Source organism: Phasianus colchicus, chromosome 1 (genome assembly GCF_987193195.1).
Source record: "Phasianus colchicus chromosome 1, bPhaCol1.hap1.1, whole genome shotgun sequence".
NCBI lineage: Eukaryota > Metazoa > Chordata > Aves > Galliformes > Phasianidae > Phasianus > Phasianus colchicus.
In genome coordinates this window covers 17,001,616-17,019,579 of record NC_143436.1, presented here as the reverse complement: position 1 = coordinate 17,019,579, position 17,964 = coordinate 17,001,616, and the positions used below count along the sequence as shown (strand labels likewise).

General features: G+C 37.5%; 1 protein-coding gene and 1 long non-coding RNA gene across 2 annotated transcripts in view; both read right to left on the bottom strand.

Annotated features, from left to right (window-relative positions):
* Positions 1–308: 308 nt before the first annotated feature.
* On the bottom strand, positions 309–3,621 carry LOC149919411 (uncharacterized). Its single transcript, XR_016463565.1, has 3 exons — positions 2,958–3,621; positions 820–892; positions 309–596 (listed from the first exon to the last, which is right to left on the bottom strand). It is a non-coding gene; the product is annotated as an uncharacterized LOC149919411 (long non-coding RNA).
* A 2,173-nt stretch (positions 3,622–5,794) lies between these two features.
* Positions 5,795–17,964, bottom strand: part of TBC1D22A (TBC1 domain family member 22A) — a 153,846-nt gene continuing 141,676 nt past the window's right edge. Inside the window, exon 13 of the mRNA XM_031603071.2 lies at positions 5,795–9,110. Within this exon, the coding sequence (XP_031458931.2) occupies positions 8,982–9,110 (129 nt within the window). The 3' untranslated portion in view covers positions 5,795–8,981. The remainder of the gene's footprint in view (positions 9,111–17,964) is intronic.

Sequence of the window (17,964 nt, the reverse complement as noted above, 5' to 3'; positions counted from 1 at the left end):
GGAAATGGGATGGCATGGGGTGGGGAGCTGTTCCTTTTGTCCATTTCCATGCAGCAAGCCAGTCTGTCTCAGCTCCCGGCACATTGCTTTCCCAGAGTGACCTGAGCAGGATGTAGGTTAGAGGCTGTCAGTTCTCTTCTTGTCTTTTTGTGTCTTTGTGATCTCTGGAAGCAACCTGAAGAGATCAGCTGAATGCAGCTAGTAGCAAACTTTTGGGTGACAACTTATCTGTTTTTTGGGTTTTTTTTTTGTTTTTTTTTTTTTTATATTTCTATCTAAAGTGATAAAAATTATACCAGTACCTTTATTTGGTTTGGAGATGTATTGGATTGCTTTTTTTAAAAAAATATTATCCAGTTGAATTCAGTGATGTCTTTTCTCTCTCTCTTTCTTTCAGGTTATTTCTCTTCATCTTCTACTGTAGGTTGGGAAATTCCAGATGTATTTTGTTACCATTGATCTATTTTGCCTAGTCACCATAAATTGCAATCTACTTCCTCTGCTGCATTTATTCCATCAGTAGTCTTAACTGGCAGTTTCTTTAGCAGTCCTTGCTCACGGAAGAGATTTTCATAGCTTTAAGCTACTTCATTTCTCTAGAGAGGAAATTAATTTGCACTTTAAACACAAGCAATACTTAGTCTCCATTCAGAAGCTGGCAGAACTTATGCTGTGGGCTGCCTCAGATCTATCAGTATTTTTTATTTTATCTCAATTTGTTTTCTTCCTTTAATAAAAAAGAATCTCGGTACTGGAACCTGATTTCAGATCCTGGAATTACATGTCCTTTCACTCAGGCCAAGCGAGAAAGAAACCTACCAATTACTTTTGAAGTTAAAATCACTTGCTTTTCAATGCGCTGATGCAGTATCACTTCCTCATTCAGCAGCTCCTGTTAGTGTGGGGAAAAAGAAGCAAAAAGCTTATAAAGAAAACTCTATAAAACTGGAGATTGAAGTTTGAGCTATTACTAAACACTCAGATATATTTACTGAGTACAATAAAAAGCTACTACATAATACGAAAGTCTAGGAAGACACTTTTATAGCTCTAACCCTTAAGGTCCAAAGTGGGATTTCATAAAAATTCCAAAAGTATATATAAATGCTTCCAAGGGGACTTTTTTCAGTGAGTTTAAAACATAGCTGGCAGTATTTATCAACAGATTGCCCATTACGTGTATTCTTATACTAAATGGGCCTCTCGATCCCAAAACAAAGATGTTTAAAATCAAACATATTTATTGAATCTGTATCAATGCATTCCGTATTAATGCAATCCACCTAGATGCCTTTGATGAGTTCCACAAAACATCAGCAATTACAGGGCCTGCTCCTTTTTCTCCAACAATTTCTGGAATCTCAAGAGTTTGGGTGAAAACTGGTGTTGGCTTGTCTGTCAGAAAGGATCTATGTGAAAAGCTTAGAGAAGTTTAGTGAACCGAAAACAATTATTTAGACTGCATTGTCAGAATATTCTCAGTCAATAAAAATTGATGCAGCTGCCTTTAGATCTTCTTGATAATTTCAAACTGCTGTCTTAGAGAAACTTTCTGCATTGTGTCTACCTAATGACAGGATGCAGCCTGGAAGGCCAGCACTATTCTGGGCTGTATCACAAGAGGGGTGGTCAGCAGGGAGAGGGAGGTGATTGTGCCCCTCTACTCTGCCATGATGAGGCCCCATCTGGAGTTCTGTGTCCAGGCCTGGGGCCCTCAGCACTGGAAGGCTGTGGAGCTGTTGGAGGGGTCCAGAGGAGGGCCACTGAGATGATCAGAGGGGCTGAGCACCTCTCCTATGAAGAAAGGCTGAGGGAGCTGGGTTTGTTCAGTCTGGAGAAGAGAAGGGTCCAGGAAGACCTCACTGCAGCCTTCCAGTACTTGAGGGTAGCTTATAAACAGAAGGAGAGCAACTTCCTACATGGTTTGATAGTGACAGGACAGGGGAATTGGTTATGGGGGAATAATATGAATGCAGTTTCATGCTAACTTGTGGTTCAAGGATCTGGCCGGCTAAGCAGGATGTCCCTTGAGCTTTCTCAGGTCCTGACTCCCAGCTGAAAGTTCCCCACAACTTTTGGCAGTTTTTTCCAGGACTCCCAGAAATGCATGTTGCCACCTGTGAAGTAGGATCTTTCCCTTCCTTGCTGCCTCAAACAGATTCTACATACTTTGGATGTTACTTTAGCAAACCCTACCTTTACTATTATTTTTGGTCAGACAATGGGAAATTGTGTCCTATAAATTTTTCTTGGCAGCCTATAATATTTATTTACATAACAAGTGGTAGGAAGAAAATCCCAGCGCGAAGATCCCATTTTAAAATGAAGTAATTTGTCAACATTTATTTTTTCACTCATTTCAATTTGCATGCAAGGATACTAAGCTTTTTCTCTGGCTGTGCTACAGGGCTATAGTTTATTCACAGCAGGAAAGATAGCAAATATAAACAGCAAGCTAATGGGCTGAGCCGCTATCTAGCTGCAGCTAAAGCATAGCTAAGTAAGGTTGGCGTTACAGTACAGTGCCTGCACCAAACAAGCCAATATGTGTCCTTCAGATTATAGCTTATTTGGTTCATGCATGTTATAAAATTTGAACTTCAAGTGTGCATTTTTAAAATGCATTTGACAGAAATTATGTCTTTTTCTTTCCAAGGTTTGTACAGAAATGTTTCAAATTAATTGAAATTGAGTCAACTGACTTCAAAATATCAAAATGGCAACAGTGACATCTAAATATGTGCTTGCCCCCAGACTCCTATAGTGTCAATGGGGAGGCAGAGAAACCTTGAAGGTACCATTCACTTGGCACAGTTCAGAGCTCTGCTGGGAGGCACAGGAAAGGCACTGAGAAGGACCTGTTTCTCCCCATTGACTGTAAAAAGAGAGTGTGATAGACTCAAATGTAGAGGTCTGCATTTCTGACACGGAAACTGGAAAAATAACATCTTGCTTACATGTGACATGACAAATTGGTTACTTAACCAGTGCTCTTATCCTTGGACATCCGAAGGATGAGCCAATCTTTCGTACTCAGTACTTTTCTTGTGCAGTGCTTACTGGATTTGTGTAACCTTTGCTGGCTGTTGTTTTAATGCTGAATTAATCTGCCAGCAAAGTCTTACTTTCAGAATTTTTCCATAAGAATAGGAGTTTCCACAAACACACATGTCCTTGATGGGGAAAGACCGGCTTGGTTCTTCTTACTCTTTCCTGGACGATGAAAGAAGTATAGCCAGCATGATGTGAATTGTTCCTGCTTTTACATCACAAAGGATGACTGCACACCTTCACCTATTGGCAGGCCCTCTCCCTTGCAACATTCATGTAAGGTTTCTTGAGTAGTCTCCATGCTCAGAACATAATGACTGCTTTGCCTGAACACCGAGATGTCTGCTGCCCCATGTCTTGAAGAGAGACAAATGCACTCATTTTCAAACTTAAGAAAAAAATTTCCACAGATGCAACAATGACAAAATATCTGGGAAAACACAGAACAAAAAAACCTTTACTGATAAGCCAACTTATCTTAGTCCTGCATAGAAAAGCTGAATTACTTATTTCCATGTGGTCACATGTTTTGTAAGACTGCAACAAATCCTCACGGTTGTCTTAGGATACTTTTTCACACGATCATGCAGGTACAGGATTACATGTTTTTCGCCAGCTACATATCCTATTATTAGCTGAACTCTAAAAGGCTTCTATGAGCATTGCTTTGAGATGGTGTTATTGACTTTATTTTTTAGACCAAAAATGATGAAAAAATTGTCAAGCTGCCTTAGTTGCTAAAATGACATTTTATGAGTGAGATATCCAGCTAACTATTGATAAGCCTGGGCATCTTGTTACTTCGTGTGAGCTGTCATGACAGCTACGTATTCTGTACTTTTGATGCTGTTAAAAGAGCGAGGAGAACTAATCAAATGGACTGTAGCAGGCACTGTTCACTGGAAATCTCAGTTCCTTCTGCAGGAAGATGAAAATGAATAACCTGAATGTCAAAATGCTCTGTCAGTCAGGATCCTCAATCTGATGATGAAGTTGTTCAAATACTTCAAGAAGTACATATTGTCTCCATACTTTCTAAAAATCAGAAATTAAAAGGAATATGGAATTATTATTTCCTGGCTGATAACAAAGGCAGAATTCCAGTAGACATTTTGGCACTTCCTGGCATATGCTTCTGGGCAATTCTGCTCTAGGAACAAAAGACTTTTTATATATTAGCTCTGACTTCTAAGCTTGTGCCTGGACTGTAAGCTTCCAAAGATGTCCATACATAATGGTAACAATTAGAGACTTTAATTTTCTCTGTTGAGGATGTTTGTCCACAAGCATAAACCTGGAAGTCCAGTTTAAGCCACTGTGTTCTGCAGGAAACTCCTTTGGCTGAAGGAGTCAAAGTTTTGGAGCAATCTGAGGCACTCCCCATAGCATCACATCTCTCTTGGCCTCTTATTAATTCTGGCCCCTTGCCTTGACTCATTTGTGGGGTATGTGCAAAAGACTTTGAAGGTTAAAAGGTTCTTTGACATAGTGCCATAGCAATTTAATTAGTTACTCCAGTGCTGCCTCAGCTAAGCTTGAAAAATCAGATGGGATGCAAGGTTTTAGTTTTAACTTACAAAACCAGCAACCATCTGTAATTGTATTGCTCAGGAAATTCACTCTCCATCGTGCAGAGAACAGAAGCACTGGAGCTGGAGTTTCTCCCCATGGCATGGCATTAACCATGCACAAATGCTGGACTGGGAGCTTTTCTACCTCCTCTCTGCTTTTCCCATCTCTAGAGATTTAAAGCACTACAGAGCACTTCCCTCCCCTCCCCTCCCCCCTATCCTGTTTGCAAGGAGGAAGGGAGTTGAAACAGAGATCAGATTTCTGGAAAGCCCTGGCTGTTGCATAAGTGTAAGATAGATATTAAGAGCTGCTTTTGTACAAAAACATCAACAAATAGCATTCTGCTGTGTCCCAGCACACTCCTTGTGAGATTTTACTCCACCCATCTGCATCTCTTCTGTTTTTGGAAGTCTTTGAAGAATCTTCCCTTGTTGATTTTCTGCAGGATCTTCAGAAGATTACAGCAAATGGAGAGAACCAAATTTCATCCAGTGTGAGAGAACAGCACAATTACAACTCATCAGTACTCAAGCACGTAACAGAGAGGTTACCCACTGCATCCCATTGCCTCCTTTTTTATTCCTCAGATGCTGTGTACTGTGTGCATTTTTAAAGAGAGAAGCCAGTGACTTTGCCTTCTGTATCAATAAGTTGTATATTTTCTCACCCAATCCATCTTATTTTGGAAGTCTCAGACTGCCCTCCACAGTGAAAGGGACTTGAGCTCCCCAGATGAACAGGGCATCTTTCCTTGCTTGCTAATCTAATCAAATCATCATTAAATTTCCAAATCTATTGCTCATTTTGCCACCTCATACCACTTCCCAACACTGAGCCGAAGCTTCCTCTCCTTCCTCACCAACTGCACAGATTTCTCTGCCACCTCTGTTCGCTTTATCCTTGCTTGCTGCCCCCCATTTAATTCCACTGCTCGATCAAATTCATCTTCATTCCCTTTCTGCAGGAAGCGCTCAGTGCCCTGCATTGTATATGGCGCATGCAGAGACAAACCTCTGGAAGTTGTCTGCCTCATTAACTTGCACAATCTGTAAGACACAAGGGCAGAGAGTTGTAGAAACAGATCCAGGAACAGAGCTTTTCCAATCGCACTTGCTGTTGTGATAAAGAGTTTTGAGACCATAAAAAATAAGTAAACACACCAAAACCACACTTTGATGTATTACGCAATGTGCTTGATGAAAACAATAAAAAAGCTTTCCACTCTGTACAGCACTTCATAAATATGCATTTATTTCCTCATCTTTCATCAGTTTTACAGATGTAACCAGTGCCTCAGTGTTAATATTTGTCAGAAGCATACAATGGAACTTCAGATACTTTTATTATACAGTTCTGAAGTAAAAAAACAAATTAATGGTCCTTTCCATAAGGAACAGAGCAAAAAAAAAAAAAAAAAAAAGCAATTAATTTCTTATAACATATTACAGCGTTACATAAGATTTCCAACTTACAATTCTATCCTATCCCGTGTAATGTATTTACATACTTGAGTAATTTGTTTACTATTTACATATTTCAAATACTGTAGTCATAAATCTGTTCATATTGTACATTCCTGTTTAAATTTTTATTACAGAAATTCTTTCACACATTTTAGACGCTGCAATTTCAGTATTTCACATCAGTTCTAGGAAATTACTGCCTGGTTTCACCAGTGATGTGTCTGGGTGCCTCCTTCATAAGAAAATAGATATTACAAAGGAATTTTACAATATTGAGAACCTCGAATTTTGAAAGAAAAAAAAAAATTGTTGAACATGTGATGTAACAACGATAATGTTATTTCCTTTTCTGTGTAGCATTATGCTTGGAATGACATTTTTCCTGAGATGTACAATTGCTCAGTGTAAGGTGGTTGGTTTGTTCTGTTCTTAGTGAAATATTTTATGGAAATTTGAAACACTGGAAAATGTTTCCAATGGAAGCATTTGAAATGCTACATAAATGTTGGCCATCTATTTACTGCAAATGATTCCTATCTGTATAGATATATAAACTTTATTTATATATCTATCTCTTATTTTCCAGAAAAATCTGTATCTATATAAATAAGCATTGATATTAGGAAACGTCTCACTACCCTTAAAAGCAATGTGCTCAAGTACAATATTCAACTTCTGACACAGACACAGTAGTAAAGGTGACCTCTGATGGTAATGCTTTCTTCCAAGGGAAGTCAGAGACAGCTGCTGTATTTGGAAGACGTGGCAGACAACTTGCATGGACCCATCAAGGAATTTTATGCATCCAGCCTCGTGTGTGCTACGCAGAAGCATCTGACACCGCAGACAACTTTGGGTCAACTTCCCATGTTACGTGTAACTACCTAAATAACATCTCAATTAAGAAATAATAATTATTATAGAAACATTCTTACAACATTGTACATTTAATGCTGTGTGTCTTTTCCCTAGTTACAATAATATGCTTTTCTATTAACAAATTAATGTGAATACAAAGACTAAAGCAAAAGGTCATAAATTTCTTTTACTCTGTTATTAGTAGATATTCTGTTAGGCACAATATGACGTTCTTTGTAAACATAAAGACAAATCTCCACACATTAGAGCGTGCCAATGTGAACTTACAGAAACAATTTACACACGTTTCAGAAACAGAGCCCCACTACCCCAGGAAGGGTGCAGCAATCCAGGAGGCATCAATTTGTGGCCATCACAACTGAAAACCTCAGCTGCTGTCAGTGGGACAGAAGTGCATCCTCATCAGCAAACCCTCCTGCTTTGGAATTAATTCTTTGCTTTCTCTTCTACCAAAGAGTTCATATAATTTAAAACACAGATCTCATTATGACATGTATTTCATTCTTTTTACCCTGAAACAACTTATTATTTATTATACAGTTAATGTCAAGAACTAAAGCCCCTAAAATAAGTAATGTAACTAATATGTCTACAAAGCTTTCATCAAAATACATATCTATGTATTTTTAAAATAATCTTCCAATAACAAGTCATAGGAGAATACCTCTTGAAAGAACTTTATTTCCCAAACTTAAAAGTGCTCTATACAGTGTGACTGTGCAACTCTAGAACTGCACTGATGAATATGCAGAGCTTCTAGTATCTTGCTTACAGCAAGTCTCACCCTTAATAACCATGTGTTTATGGAAGGCACAAATTAACATGAGTTTAGTTACGTCTAATAGAGAATTCTTATCTGAAAAGATTTCTTGAGAACAAATAGTGGACATAAATTGTGTAAGTTCAAAGAAATTATTCCGAATCCCACGATTATTTCAAGAGACACTGCTTTCATTCTGCACAGTCACTGAGAATTTTTATTCTGCTCATGTTGTAACAGTGAGCTGTGTGTACAGTTATTGGGAACTATCTTTTCACTTCTTCTGAATAATAAGAAAAAAGGTACTAAATTATTTAACAAATGAGCTTTGAACAGATGTATTAATTTTCCTTTTCTAATACACTAGAAATGGAGAATAAGGCAACAACTGAGATAAAAAGATATCTTGCTTTGTAAACCAAGCTTCTTAGTAAGATTCTTAAAAGTGAAATCTAATAATGAAAAACTGAAAGGCCCTGAAAGAAAGGCTTTAATTATTGTAACAATACCACATCTTCCATTCAATACTTTAAAAACACTCCAGAATATATAAAGAGGAACTTATCTTAGTGTTACTGATGAGTCTTAGGCGTAAAGTCGTTTCTTTGTATGGCTAAAAACCTTCTACAACACCCAACAATAGTGAATAATATTTAGAAAATGCCATCAATTTCCACTGCATCCTTTTATTTTCTTATATCATTGCATTCTAACCTCATTCTATTGAACAATGAAAGATGGTATGAGAATATCAGCATCCTCCTGGTTATAAATGGACCTCAAAACATAGGTCTTGCTGCCTCAAATGGTCTTCGTGACTGTGAAGAGCTTTGTTTTTCTCATCCAAAATGAGTAATTCCAACTGCCTGATAAAGTCATGACATAGCAACAAAACAGTCACAAAATCATTCTGAGAAATTCTAAGACTCAGGTATGTATAAGAATTGTTCAACATATATTCAACTCCATTTCACCAAATTATAGGAGGGGAAAAAAGAAGACAAATATGTGATAGACTTTGAATTAATTTTTCATGCTGAACAAAAAAGTTCTCTTTGAAGTTAAATTCATTCATTACTCAATATCATTTTTTCTCCATTTCTTTGGTATTCTGTTCTCATTTTCCAAATTCCAACAGAATTTTAATGGTCATCTCAATTCAAATGAAAGAACAATGAGCTGAAATCACAATCATAACAACAGATGCCATAATACTGCAGAACACATTGGTCTTAATAATTTCTGGATCTTCATATTCATTTCTTGTAATGATTGGGGGCATCTGCAAATGCAAACTTCAGTCTGTAGGCCTCTGCTAGGAGTACACTGATTTCTTCATTTCCCCAGTGTGCTGTGGGCAGATTCTGTAAAAATATCAGCAATTCCTAGTTGGAGAGAGAGAAAAAAAAGGAAATTAATATATATTTGCAAATACAAGTGCTATAGCAATATATAAATATGTATACATACATGCATATATAATAGCTATTTATTATAGAATGATTACTTACATGCATGCAGCACCTCAGTATCCCAAACAAACCTGAGATTCACTTACGTGATTTTTCTGTAACTTTTATAGCAAGAAATATTTGCTATTCAGTCTTTCAGTTCAGAAACAAGCTGTTGGTTGTATCTGATCTACGGCTATTTTCAAGTCTTTAGAAATAAAATAAAATAAATAAAATAAAATAAAATAAAATAAAATACAGGAGGAGTAAATTCACTTTGTGCATCATAAGAGTGAAAGAATTTATGAACTCCAAGTGAGAGCTAGGTAGGCTGTATTTACTGCATTTGCCCTTGTATGAGTGTACAATAGCAGTGCCCCTGACCAATGTTGGGAATCCCTTGTTGTGTTCAAACAAACAAGAACTCACATGAACTGATTTAGAACCATCATGTTATGCTTCTAAAATGAAAACAGTGTTATCACTTCCATTTTACAGCTTCTGATTGAAATACAATTCTTATAGGTTGGAGCACACACAAAACTACCAGAAATTCAGTTCTGAGCTAAGTCCAAAACTCAAGACCAGTCTCTTCTCAGATTTATCATATTTCCTACATGGTTTTAGCACCATGACACTTCTTACACACCTGTCAGGTCCAACCAAGCTCTTGAAGTTTTCACATATTTTGTGTACAGGTCCTTAAAAACTGCACACCTGTCTCCTGCATTTAACTGGAAGACAGATTAACTTTCAGTTTGTTAACAACTGTGGCCCAGATTGTTTCTATATCCCTATGCTAGGTCTGAACAACATGCACATTTACATTTCCTCTTTCAGAAAACATAACGTATTCATTTAATGTTTAATCCCTTAGCATTTCTATAACCTCTCTACCAGGTGGGTGAGGCAGACAGCCACAGATGAAACGTGGTTGCTGACTACACCACATGTCAATGTCAGATCTAATATTTACTTTGTAAGTCAGGTTAGTCCAGTGCATGAACAAAAGTGTTAAAATTCTCTTCCCTAATTAATCTTTTCACATCCAAACATGAAAAATATCTGGCTTTTTCTAGGGCCACTAGGTATGCTATGTATATTGTACATACAGTAAGAAAGAGTTATTAGTCTAAACTAATTTATTTCAATGTAGATGCTGTTATTATACAGTTGAAATTTCATAAAGAAAAGCAAGTTCAAATGAAAATCTGTATTTATTTTAAAAGGTCCTACAGTGAGGATTCTTGCTGTCACAGGGCATATGTTTTACTGCAGCACCAATAAATATATGCAGCATCCTACAGACCCAATCTGCAGGACTGCAGTTCTATACTGAGCTACGGTGCACAGGGATCAATGACTGCACTTCAAAGGATCCCTTGAAAAGATTATCTGAAAATATTTTCTTTCTATCCCATTTCTGAATGACAAAAGGACATTCAATCTATCTGTTTTGCTGCTTATCCAAAATATTGTTGGCCTCTAGAGTTGCACAACAGCACGCATTCTCAAAATTATGATTGATCACAAAGTCTGAAACTCTTGACAAAAACTTGCCAATCACTTCAAATATTTTCATCTTCCCTGCTATTCTTTGGAGAAGTAGCACTATTTGATGAAGAACTAGTTTAATATTTCTATTATAAATTGCAAATATTCATAATTATTTTCATCATAATCCAGTACAGAAAGAAATGGCAGAGTAATCTATTGACTGTCAAAACCCACTTACCTTTAAACAAGCATTTTGTCAGTGTTATCAGGGGGAAAAGATCATTCCTTAACTGTTCAAATGCAAAGTCTGAGCAGTGAACATGTGTTACAAATCCAAGTGGGCTAACTAGCCAACAAAATGAAACACTGCTTAGTGGTTTACTAATAATAAGGCTTATGTATCTGTGATGTACTACTTTAATGAGCTTCAAAAGTGTCTGAGGTAGAAATACATTCAGCTTGTTGAAAACACGAAGTATTTGAAAGTGCAAAGCAGAATTTTGAAACAAACAAATATGGAATATACAGCATGCTTAAAAATGAATAAATAAATAAGTAACACCAAGAGAAAACTCTCCGTAGTCTTAGGTTCTGAAGAAAAGAACAAACATATGCTAATCAATACCTGCAAGAGTCCATGACAACATGATCTAAAGCTGTTCAATTTAACACTGTACACTTGCAAAAGAGCAAAGATGACCATATGAGCGACTCAAGAGTATTCATCCAATTTTAATTATTGTTCTTATAAATAAGAAGATCCATTTGAATCTTCGTGCAAATAAGGCATCCATGCTAACTGGTTAAATTTGCTTTCCTATTTACTTTCAGAATTAACATATATGAGACACACTTTGAAATATGCTGTATTGTGAACTTGGGTTAATGCTTAACATAAAAAAAAACTGCCTGGTATATTTCAGAGCAAGAAAATGAAGTTTAAGAAAAAAAAGAAAGAAAAAGCAGTATTTGTAAAATATCTCTGCAAGAATTTTTTTTTCCTGCCTAATATTGTACTGTCACCTCGTTGGGGAATCTGTCAGATACTTTCTGGTTCCACTGAAATGACTCACCAACTGCCAATGCTAAAGGTATGAAAAATATCTTGATGTTCTTTACATACTTAATTCAGTTGCTTCAAATTACAACCACTTATCTGAGTAGACTTGGTCAGCTCCATTTTTTCATGAAAATTATCTAATATGTTCATAAGTACAAACAATCATTAATGCCAAATTTTACTTTCTTTTACAAGCAAAAATGCACTTTTTTCCCCACACACCCACTTCTATTGATCCTAACCTGCAGAGTTAACTATGTAGCAGTTCATCAAAAATTAGCTGTAAAGACAGCAATGTTTTAAGAAGAACTGGTGACCAAAACCACAGCATAAAATTAAGTACTTAAAAATAACATCACTTAACTGTGGCTTTTAATATCTTTAAATAAAAACAGTTGCCATCCTTTTCAAAGCACTTAAGATAATTTGAGTTGTTAGATTCAGTTGTTAGATTTGGATGTAAGATGAAGTCGGCCTCCAAGCAATTATAACCTCCATCTTTCCCTAGCTATCATTTTAACATCTTTCATATTGCTGCATGCTAGAAGATTTTAGTCTGAATACTCTCTCTCAGCACTTCAAGTTTTCATAATTCGGTGGGTCATACTGTTAGAAGTCAGTGAGTATTCACATCCCAGTGACGCGTGCCACACACAAGACAACTGATACTGCATAAAACTTTACTCTGCATGACTTGCATGTATTTGCTCTCCAGCAGTGTTTAGGAGCTGTTCTTAACCCAATTTACCTTTCTTTAACATTGACTGAAGTCTAAATTGAGCTGTTGTAACGATCGTCTCTTGTGACTGACATAGGTAAACTGGCAATCCCAAGAGCCAGAGCCATAAGCTGCTATACTCAACTATCAGCTGAAGGCTCTGCTAGCTTGGGTCAGCTGTGAAAAGAGCTCAGGTGGAGAACTGCAGCAGCAGTTAACAGTGGGTAATACCCATATTCTCCATGCCTTTATCAGATGTGTTCCATTCATGTAAAAGAACCACAACAGTTTTTTGAGAATATCAGCTTTAATACCCCTTAGCAATGTCACAAAAATAACTGTGACAACAATGCCACCTAGTCTTCATACAGGGCTTTTGAAATGTAAAGCATTTTCACATCCGTATTTTTAGATCCCTCAGACAAAACTAAGGACAGCAGAAACTACCTTGCCCAAGGGCAGCCAGCAGATCATCAGCAGAGCTGGGGTTTGCAAAATCCCACTCCAAAGTTTGTTTATATTTTAGCTGCATCTCCAACAGATACGGCCTAAATTTCACCCCTTACATTTGGGAAATAGTGCACTCAAGTTTCACCTGCACCAAACAGCCACACTCATCTCCTGAGCTAAGGCCTACACCATGAGCTCGCCTACCAGCACAACCCCAGTTCCATCCATTTCCCTCCTCATGGCACACTGGGGAGAGGCACTTCCAGCCTCCCTCTCTCCCTCCGTGCCATTCTGATAGTGGCAGCTTTCTTCCCTACTGGGAAAGGATCACAGGTATTTGAGATGAATTCAACCAGCAGCTACTTTCTGATCTATGGTGTAACTGTTCAATTTAAACATACAATCAAAAACCCTTACAAATAATAATAAAAAAAACTCTTACAAATTACTTTCTGTTTATTTTTATCTCTCTTTAAAGACATAGGCAAAAATAAGAGTGTTAAAAATCTTAACACTGCAGAGAATATGAAATGATGGTGATTCCCTTATTGTCTATTTTGAATGACCAAGCCAGCTTTGGGAATTCAGAAGCCTCTGCACAAGAGCAACATTTAGAGGAAAGATGTAGAGGAAGTCTGAGGTGCTACATAGTTTTGCTCTTTTCCCCCCCCACCATTACAAGAAAAAAACATTGCTCTAGATCTGTATCCAGCCTTGCTTTCAGCAGCAGATTGCATTACAGACCTCCTGGGGTCCCTTCCACACTGAAATTTTCTAGTATTTTATTTTCTAAAGGACACGGGCTTAATTAGACAAGAAATCCAAAAGCACGATAGAGGAATGCTAAGTATACTTACCTCACAAACAGAAGAATATTCAGTCCCAGAATATAATGCTGTACACAATTAGGAAAGAAACATGGGCAGAGAAAATATGCTCAGTGTAATCAACAAAACTACCATGAAACAAGGAAATTGATAACTTTTTTCCTGTATATGGATTTTGTAGCACACAGTGCAGTCGCTACATATTTTATTCTTTTTCTTCTGTTTGTGAATGCATCCTAGTGTTTTTCCACTCCTTAGAACATTGATTGTTTGTAGCAAAATTTTTGTTCCACACGCAGGAACTGTGTGATAGTCTCCCATGTATTAACCTTCTTCACTATTACAGGTATGATTTGTCTGCTGTTTTCTCTCCAAGAAAAGGAAAAAATGACTCCTTTAAAACAATGTATAAATATTTCAAATTATTTCATAACAAAATATGTTTTGTCTTGTTCTCCTTTAAGGCTAATATTCCCTGGGTTGGGAGGATGCAATTTGTTTACACGGGTGTACACAGTGCCCATCTCTGTTTTAGTCTGTCGCCCCTAACAATTATAATGTGCTTCTTCACTTCCAAGCTGAAGGTTTTGTGTTTTATTGTTTTTTCAGTTTCTATGTCTCCTCTTTGTATCTAATGCTCACCCTCAAAACTTGCATTATGAAGGAAACAGCAGCTCTGTTGTTCATGGCCTGCAGCAGAGAGCCCAGCTAGCTGATTACAACAGCAGCTAATATGTGCCATAAACAAACAATGGCAGCCACTAACCCACTTGTACTTCATCCATTTTGATGAAGAGCTGAACTCATTGACTGGTCCCTACTAGGACCTGACCTCCATATTACTGCCACACACACCATTTTTCCTTGAAGTCCAAAGATCACCTTGCCTCTCTCAGCCATTGAGATCTTGTTGCAGCTCCTTTGTAACATCCCATCTCCTGCTTTACAAGGGGAGTGTTCCAGTGTTCCTGAGCCAGCACCATCGAGCAAACTTCCAAACAAGCACTGCACATTTATATCAGTCAGCCCAAAGGGACGAGGGAAGCTACCAGGGACTGGGCTCCCTGCACAAAGAGATGGGCATCAGATCCACCTTGCAAAGATGAAAGGGAAGGTGACATCTGCCATTCTGGGTCTAACAACAGGAGCTTTCTCTCCAATTCCTTTTGCTTATTGCTGTGACCCATGTCTAACTTAACACAAAAACCAGTAACATAACAGGGTTTTTATTTCTAGCTAATACAAAGCAGCTGTAACTAAACTCTAACTCAGACACACTGAGGAAATTAATAGTTAGTTTTTAAAGTCAAAATTGAGAACCAGTCTGTTAATTTAACAAATCAAGGCAATCCTAAAGTATAGTACTTTTCTTCTGGAGTTGTTATCCTTCCTGCAGCTAACTGCAATGTAATTATGGTATGAATACTTCTGGTCTACAACAGCTCTATTTTGCACTGATAGGCAGAACCTGCAATCTTACTATATTTTATGATCAGAAATTTAACAATATTAGAGTTTATGATAGCATAGAACGAAATGGAAAGTAAATTAACTTATATATAAGTTTTCACTATTTAATAAGGAATTGCTAATGGCTGTATTTTGAACAAGTGCTGTACCTGTTACACAGTACACGCACATATGGAACACTGCAAAATTGATGCTGGCCATTTGATTAAACTGCTTCTTTATGAGAGTTACATGCATCCTAAAAAGTTGTTCCTGTAATTTTAGAACACAGCATTTACTTTTAAAGAACAACTGAAGTGCAATAGTACTTAAAATTCATTTAGAGGAAATATTGAGTCAAGCTAAGGAACAAACTAATTGGTGTCATAAAATATGCTCATTTACTTGTTTAGATAATACAGAACAGAAATAAGCATATACACACATGCACACATTCACCAAAATTCTATATCTTGTTACATGTTATGGGGAATTCTATAATGTAATGTTAGAGACAGCCAGAACGGGACAACAATTCAACATTTTTTTTTAACCAAACAGATGTAATCACCATACAGACAAAATGAATTCTTAATATAAGAATGATCTAATTCTTTTTTTCCTCTCAAAATGCTCATATTTGGGATTGCCAAGTGTGAAAGACAGAGGTGGCATGGGTGGCCAGCACCAAGTGGGCATCCCATCCATTGACTCCAACTCTCTCTTGTGCTGCACTATGAAGCAGAAGGACAGATGTGCCTGGCTAAGCCCCTGCAAAGCTGCAGTTGCTAGGTGGGTAATGGGCTGTCCTAGCTTCTGATCCTCTTCCCAGAGACTCAAGATGAAGCGCATCCTGCCCAGCTCTGTCAATGCCCTCTTCCTCCAGCCTGTTATTAGAGTGGGAACAAATGCACAGACTGGTGCCATGAAAACATAAGTGCAGTGCATACTGCTGAGTCTCACTGATCTTCTGCCTTACCAGCTGCTTTTCCTTTCTCTCTGCCACTTGCTGTTCATATGTAATGCAGCAAATAAGTAGGACTCGAGCTCTAAGGTGAGTTCTTTTTTCTTTCTTCAATACTGTAGTTCCTCTTTCAATATGCTCAGCATTTTCCTTATGCCTGCTGCCACTTCTCATTTCTCCAGCTGTCTCTGCTATTTGGGGTTGCAAATAACGAACTATATTTCTGGAGTGCTGCAATTCTTATTAATTACCTATATCTCAGAGTCAGAGAAACCATTTCATTTATATTGGGCACAGCTAGAATTGAGAAAGCTGAGATTTCAAAATCCAGTATTAAACAGATAGTAGTAAGAAGTAATTTAAACTGCAGTTTAAGAAAACGCTTCCTGCAGATACATGTCAAGAGGTTTCCATGGATCCAGATTCTTCTGCAGTACAGTTGATTGCTTCCTGATGTGGAATGTGATAGCCGAGATATCACAAAACATTTGGGTTTGGTCACTGGAGTCTCACAATTTCAAGCAATATGGGTGAACTTAAATTTTTCAGAAGACGATGGGGAAACACTGGTTTATCTGGCAGCTGGTAGAAGCATTTAAGTTTAAGCCTACACTAGATCCAGTCTGAAGGACTTAGGAGATGCACATTCTTGGCATGTCATAAATCAGTGAGATATAAAAGTTCGCATTCTGTCAAATAACTATTTCGGGGGAAAAAAAACCTGAATTTAGTATTTCCTGAAACAGTGAAAATTGAACTTAGTATATTAAATACTAAAATGTTTTTTCTTGTACATTTACTGCTCAGTAACTAAATTATCCTTCTTTATTATGCAATAGTTCTTATTTATGTTAATTTTGACCTTGCTTTTCTACACCATCTTAGCCAACAGACTAGAGCTTAAAGAAAACAGAACAGAATGAATCCAACTACAGACAAAAAGCTTCAATGTGGATACTTAAAAAAAAAAAATATGAATGGGGAAAAGCCCTTTTTTCTCCTGCCATCAGTTTACTTCCAGTAACACAAGTGAGTAGTAATTCTGAGAAGATATATAGAATCACAGACTGGTTTGGGTTGGAAGGGACCTCAGAGCCCACCCATTCCCAACCCCTGCCATGGGCTGGCTGCCCCCCACCAGCTGAGGCTGCCCAGGGCCCCATTCAACCCGGCCCTGAGCGCCTGCAGGGATGGGGCACCCACAGCTCTATGGGCAGCTGTGCCAGGGCCTCACTGCTCTCTGAGTAAAGAACGTCCTATTAAATACACATTTATAAATAAATAATAAATATATTTTTTTTGTTGAACACATGATTTAGTACTTAAATGACATCGGTCCTGCTGCACTTTCTTAGTCTAAACTAGGAGCCATACATTTAACTTGTTCTGCATCTTTGAAATTACTTGTGATCTGAGATACACAGCTACAGACAAATCCACTGCACTGCTGAAAAGCATTAGTAAAGTCAGTCTCATGCAATTGACTTCTTTGACATTAATTAGTTTGAAAATCTTCCCAAGTTCTCTAAGAACTCCTTTCCAAGTGTGAAGAAATAACAATAGTCAGATAAGGCTCAGCTGTCATATTCCAAAGCTGGTCAATAGGTAGGGCTGACAGCTCTCACGCGAGTGAAAAATATGAGGTGACGCTTCAATTGAACAACCTCCTGTTAATCTTCTGAAAACATACAGAAACACGCTGTTATAATTAATTTCAGATTCCTAAGAAGAACTTAATAGAAACCCACCTTAACAATCTAAAAATGAAAGCCTGTGAAAAGTTAATGGTCTTATCATTTCCCTTTCATGTTTTGCTTTTCGCC